The 5,975-nt window shown below is 35.1% G+C and overlaps 1 protein-coding gene across 1 annotated transcript; it reads left to right on the top strand.

Moving 5' to 3' along the window:
- Window positions 1-281: 281 nt before the first annotated feature.
- Window positions 282-5,495, top strand: LOC107488542 (FAM10 family protein At4g22670). The gene is made up of 11 exons (XM_016109295.3): window positions 282-602; window positions 715-754; window positions 884-1,039; window positions 1,152-1,239; window positions 2,644-2,724; window positions 2,822-2,886; window positions 3,278-3,418; window positions 3,904-4,020; window positions 4,174-4,389; window positions 4,497-4,554; window positions 5,116-5,495. Exons 1-11 carry the CDS (start codon window positions 493-495, stop codon window positions 5,211-5,213), a joined length of 1,170 nt encoding a protein of 389 aa, XP_015964781.1. The 5' UTR covers window positions 282-492; the 3' UTR covers window positions 5,214-5,495.
- The last annotated feature ends 480 nt before the right edge of the window (window positions 5,496-5,975 follow it).

Genomic DNA, 5,975 nt, shown 5'->3' with positions numbered 1-5,975 from the left:
AATTTAAAATTTTTAATCAACACCAATAAATAATCTTTAACAAATATTTTTAGGGATTGATATACTTATCAGTAAAATTCAAAGTTAAAATTATTTATTTATTATTATATTTAGAACTAGACTTTGGGAAAACCACCATCATCCTGGATTGAGGGGATACCTATCCTAGTAGTTAACGGAAATGCAAAGTAAAATGTGTTGGTGTTGAGACTTGAACGTGGAAACTGAATAGGAGTTAAGTTTCGAAATCGAGTTAAAAGAAAATAAAATGCACAATGCATATCCACTAGAAGTAGAAGGTACTAGAATAACCTCGTCAAACACATTCACAACAACTCACAAGTCAAGCGAGTAAAGAGAGACCCCAGGGTTAGCGCCCACAGTAAGAGAAAACCTTAGAAAACAAAACAACACAACGCGAAGCTTCGCACAGAGCTTGAGTAGCAGTAGTTAGAGTGTGAGTGGAGGAGAAGGAGAAAAATTGAAAGAGTAATGGACGCTTCGAAGCTGAACCAATTGAAGCATTTCATTGAACAGTGTAAGTCCAATCCTTCCGTCCTCGCCGATCCTTCCCTCTCCTTCTTCCGCGACTACCTCGAAAGGTAAATCCCCCCAAAATTCCAATTCTATCCCTCTCTTTTCAATTCAAATTACACCCTTAGTCACTTACCACCTCTGTGATTGATTCGTTTCTTTGTTTGTCATTCGTTGCAGCCTCGGAGCGAAGCTACCAGCATCTGCTTACTCCAAATCGGTACCGTGTATTATTATTATTATTATTATTATTATTATTATTATTATTAATCAACGTTTATTCCATTTCTGTTCTATGAATTTTCCGGAGAAAAATTGAAATCATGGTTTGACATATGAATGCGTGTAGAGAGATGTGGAGAGTGATGATGATTTTGAGGATGCTGGAGACGAGGAACAACCCAAGGTGGATGAAGTAGAAGAGGAGGAAGATGACGAGATTATTGAATCTGATGTTGAGCTCGAGGGTGAAACCGTTGAGCCTGACAATGATCCCCCGCAGAAGGTTCTTTTTTTCTTTTAAAATATTATGAATGTTTCTGTTTTTGTTATAATATGTTTCTGAAACTGAAGTTAGGGTTTTTGATGAGGTGAATGGGTGTGATGTGATGTTTCAGATGGGAGACGCTTCTGTTGAGGTCACTGAAGAGAATCGTGATGCTGCGCAGTCTGCCAAAGCTAAAGCCATGGAAGCAATTTCTGAAGGTAATTTTCCATTGTGAAATTTGAAGTGGATAATGAGCTCATTTTAATGTATTATTCTGAATAAAATTAAAAAGGATTTTTTTCAAGTTTTTTCAACTTCTTGAAAACGACTTAATTAGTTGTTTTATAATAAGTAGAGATCTAGTTAAATATTACATTAAAATAAATTTTCAATTTTGCATCTTGAAAAAGTAATATTTTTCTGAATCTCCTAAGTCCAACGATTACACATTATCGTAGCTTTTAAGTGCATTCTCCTATTTAAGTCTGTATTCAATACTGTACACTAGGAAAGCAGTATTGAAGGATTATTTCATCAACTTGATGAACCAACATTTACAGTGCTGATAATTGCTTGGATAAGAATCCTTTTTGGATCTATTTCATCTTTATTGAGATGGTTCATTCACTTCATTGTATAAAGAGAATGTCATCCATAATCCCATGATCATGGATTTTGTTTGAATCTTAGCTATTATATTAAGAGTATCCATCCGTGCATGCATAAATTATCTTTTTCGTAAGATGTTAGTTGATATATAGTGCCGGCTCACCCGCTCAGCTCTTATATTTATAGCAATCTGTTAGATTAGTTAGTTAGTTATCTGTTAACTTACCATAGTTAAAATTCTGTTAGAGTTGAGTTAGAAAGCTGTAGCTGATTTTAACCCAGAGTTAGTTCTCTTAGATGAACCTGCACTGAACTTATTTTTTGTGATTCTTCATTCTTCTTCAGCAATTAAATCTGCTTCATTATAACTCCTTTCTCCCTGCCTCTCTTCTCTCACCATTTCTGTTTCTTGGCAACCTTCCACATCTCAAGTTTTAACATAAGACCTTGTTAACAAACATCATGGATAGTCACTGCCATGTAGTGCTTTTGTTCTCATCAAAGAGCAACATTTCAAATTTTAGTGGTCCAGTAACTGTAGATATAAACCTAGATTATAATGTGGCACCCTCCTAATAAAAGTAGGTTGCAATGGTATCGTTAGACAATGTTACCCTCTTTCCTTGTGGGATGGCAACTCTCTTTCGTTGGTCACACCACTTGTGAATTTGACGAACCAAACAATTATGTGAAAAAGAAGGGCAAAAGGAAGCACAAAGAACTGGCCTATTTAATGAGGATTGGTCACACTTGCCTAATTCCACAATTTCTAGAATGGATAAAAAATTCTTATCTAGTAAGTTATGTTACGGGTAGTAAATTTGGTAAGTTACAAAATCTCAAAATAAATATAACAGTATAATTTCTATATCTCTGAATGGTCTAAACTTTGAAAAACTATCTAGTGTTATTATGTCTTATATAGCATTGGAAATGTTTATTTCTTTGAGAATTAATCATAGGCTTGTTTGGTAATGCAGCAGTAATCTTAATATCATATCTTTCTAATGCAGGCAAGTTCGAGGAGGCAATTGAGAACTTGACCGAGGCAATCTTGCTTAATCCTACATCTGCCATAATGTATGCCACCAGAGGTATGACTTGGTCCTTTTGCCAACATGATCTGTTTGTTTGTTCTTATAAGTATGTGATATCTGTTAATTCTTTCATATATTTGTTGATCATTTACAGCCAGTGTTTACATCAAAATGAAGAAACCAAATGCTGCGATCCGTGATGCAAATGCTGCTTTGCAGGTTATATTCTTTCCGCTTAGTATCGCAGATTGATGGACAGAATCATATCCTTACTTGACTTAAAATAGGTCTATGAATGTACTCGGTGAATGTATTTGGAAAAGTTATAGTTTCCAAATATACCCAAGTGATATTAATATTAGATATAAGGTGATGGGTTGATTTGCAATTATTTTTTTCTAAATTATTGTGCATGGTACTCCCTTTTGCGTTTCCTTAAAAATATTTTTGAACGACAGTTGGTTTTGGGAACATTATGAATTTATACTAACATAACACGACATGATTTCCTATTCTACAATGTACATAATGCATAACCCATATGATGTCTTTTATTGGCAGTACATTTACATGCATTATGTTGTATGTATTAAAATTTGTCTTCATTCAGATCAATCCCGATTCTGCTAAAGGCTACAAGTCGCGTGGTATAGCACGGTCAATGCTTGGTCAGTGGGAAGAGGCTGCAAAGGATCTTCATGTGGCTTCAAACATTGATTATGATGAGGAAATAAGTGCTGTACTTAAGAAGGTTTGTTCTGTGGTCCTTTCGTATGAGCTGAATGAGATTTGCTAATCTATTATGTACTTCATCTACAAATAAATATAATAAGATACTCAATTGATTTTAAGAAAATCCCACCTCAATGAGTTTAGAATCACCTCAAGTTAAAAGAAATATCGGACACAGATAAGTTTGATTATGGTTGTTTATATCAGTGAAATACAACATTGATATGGCCTGAATATTCAAATCAATCGAATAATTGAAATGACTTACATTTATAAAAGAGATATCTTAGAATGTAGAACATTGATCCATTAGAAGTTTATAAAACGTGAAAATTAGTTTTATCTTGACTAGAAAATAGTTGAATAGGAGATAATGGTTGACATCGTTTATTGTAATTTGAATGCCGTGAATTGTATCAAATCATTTGGGGTATTCTGAATATCTGTCTTATATAAATGGTTGCTTTTGCTTTGGGATCTTACTGCGAATTCTGGATTGTCTAGGTGGAACCAAATGCTCACAAGATTGAGGAACACCGACGGAAGTATGAAAGGCTGCACAAGGAAAGAGCGGAGAAAAAACTTGAGCGTGAGAGGCAAAGACGTCGTGCTGAAGCTCAGGTTCTCAATTTTGATATGGATGCATTATTCCATGTATTTTAGTTGCTGGCATGCTGGTAACTTGCTGTCTATCACAAGAAAGGCGTGCCATGTTATGTAATCCCATGTAATTTAGTTTTTGGCATGCTGCTAACATACTCTCTATTTTTGTAGGCTGCATATGAGAAGGCTAAGAAGCAAGATCAATCATCTTCCAGTAGAAACCCCGGAGGCATGCCTGGTGGGTTTCCAGGAGGCATGCCTGGTGGGTTTCCAGGTGGCATGCCAGGGGGTATGCCCGGAGGCTTCCCAGGAGGGATGCCGGGAGGCTTCCCGGGAGGAATGGCAGGTGGAGTGCCTGGAAATGTTGATTTTAGCAAAATCTTGAATGTAAGTATAGCTGGATATCTGGATATATGTTGTTAATGTAAAGTGCTTTATGAAAAACACTCTTTATGTTCTTGTTCTAATGTTAAATGTACTTCGACAAATTTCAGGACCCTGAGCTAATGGCGGCATTTAGTGATCCGGAGGTCATGGCTGCACTACAAGACGGTAATCTTTGGCTTTGACATATATTCTCATTTCTTTTCCTATTAAATTTGCATTTTCCTTTCTTTATATTTGATATGTGTCCAAGCATTTTCTGGATTTCGTAAGTTGCTGGCGGAATTGACCAAACTAAATCTGATGACCATGTAGTTATTCGTAGTAGCTTGAGGAAACTATTGGGTTGCTTCATATGTCATGTTTTGGATGTAGATTATGAAGATTTAGATTTTGTCAATTTGTTCATAGAATTGCATATTTGTGAAATATCAAACTTTATTCGAAGACTGGGGATGTGGAATGATGAGGAAGAATTGTTGTTCATGTTAGCGTCATAGATGGTGGTTAAACGATGTAGTCATAGACTCACAGGATCCACTTAATTTTATCAAGATGTCATAATTTCCTTTTCATGTGCCTTTTGACAATTGTGCTCAAAACAAATTAAATCAACTTCTGTTAGTTTTTTTCATTTTGGGGAATGGGGCTTTATCTTCTGTTCCTTTCAGTTATATGTATATATTCATTGATGGCAACATTATGTACTCATTGTTGGATTGATTGCAGTTATGAAGAACCCTGCTAACTTGGCTAAGCATCAGTCAAATCCTAAGGTCGCTCCGGTCATTGCGAAAATGATGAGCAAATTTGGAGGTCCCAATTAAACAATTTCCGAACGTGAACATCTTTATCTTATTTTTCAGTCTTTCAGGTCTCTTGTCTTGCATATTTAGTATTTATTTGCGTTTTCATGAAATTACATAAATCTCTCGTCATTTGTAAGTACGAGTTTTAAGTTGAGATGTTTATAGCTCTTACTAGTTGTGGTAATTGTCATCAGCACTGTAATTTTTTTAGAGAATTTGAATGATAAAAGCTGAGATATCTCTCATTTTTAAGGAAAAAAGTGGGGTTGGGGGATGTGTTAGACATCGACTTTAGGGCTCCATCTCGTGCCCCCCTTTTTTTTATGAAAAGAAAATAAAAAAAAATAAGCGAGTTTTTAACATTTTGTTTCGTATATGAGGAGAAAATGGCAGTAGATACTTAAAGACGTGCGATTTATATGTTTCTGGTCTGAATTAAAAGCAGTGTAGGAAGAATTAGTCCATCCCAAAAGAATTGTTAATCATTTAATAGTAAGAACAAAATGAGAAATATTAAGTAATTAATAATTTTACTTATTTTATAAAAAATATTGATCTTCTGACATTTTTCTAGTTGGAGAGCAGGAGAACCCACGATTACAAGCTCAAATGTTAAAGCAGTTTGAAAACCACTCCTAAAAGGCAAATTTTTCAACAAGAAATCTCTAGCGATGTGCATCCTTGTCATGAAGCATTCGACCTAGACATTGTAAAACGAAAGTTATTTATAACAGTATTTTTATGGAGAGATATAGAGGAGCATGGTTGGTTAGTGTCTAG

Source organism: Arachis duranensis, chromosome 1 (assembly GCF_000817695.3).
Source record: "Arachis duranensis cultivar V14167 chromosome 1, aradu.V14167.gnm2.J7QH, whole genome shotgun sequence".
Lineage (NCBI taxonomy): Eukaryota > Viridiplantae > Streptophyta > Magnoliopsida > Fabales > Fabaceae > Arachis > Arachis duranensis.
This window is presented reverse-complemented; position numbering and strand designations above follow the sequence as displayed.

Coding starts and splice junctions, on each gene's coding strand:
- LOC107488542 (XM_016109295.3), top strand. CDS start 493: ATGGACGCTTCGAAGCTGAACCAATTGAAGCATTTCATTGAACAGTGT. Junction 1,040..1,151: donor ACAATGATCCCCCGCAGAAG/GTTCTTTTTTTC, acceptor GTGATGTTTCAG/ATGGGAGACGCTTCTGTTGA. Junction 3,419..3,903: donor TAAGTGCTGTACTTAAGAAG/GTTTGTTCTGTG, acceptor TGGATTGTCTAG/GTGGAACCAAATGCTCACAA.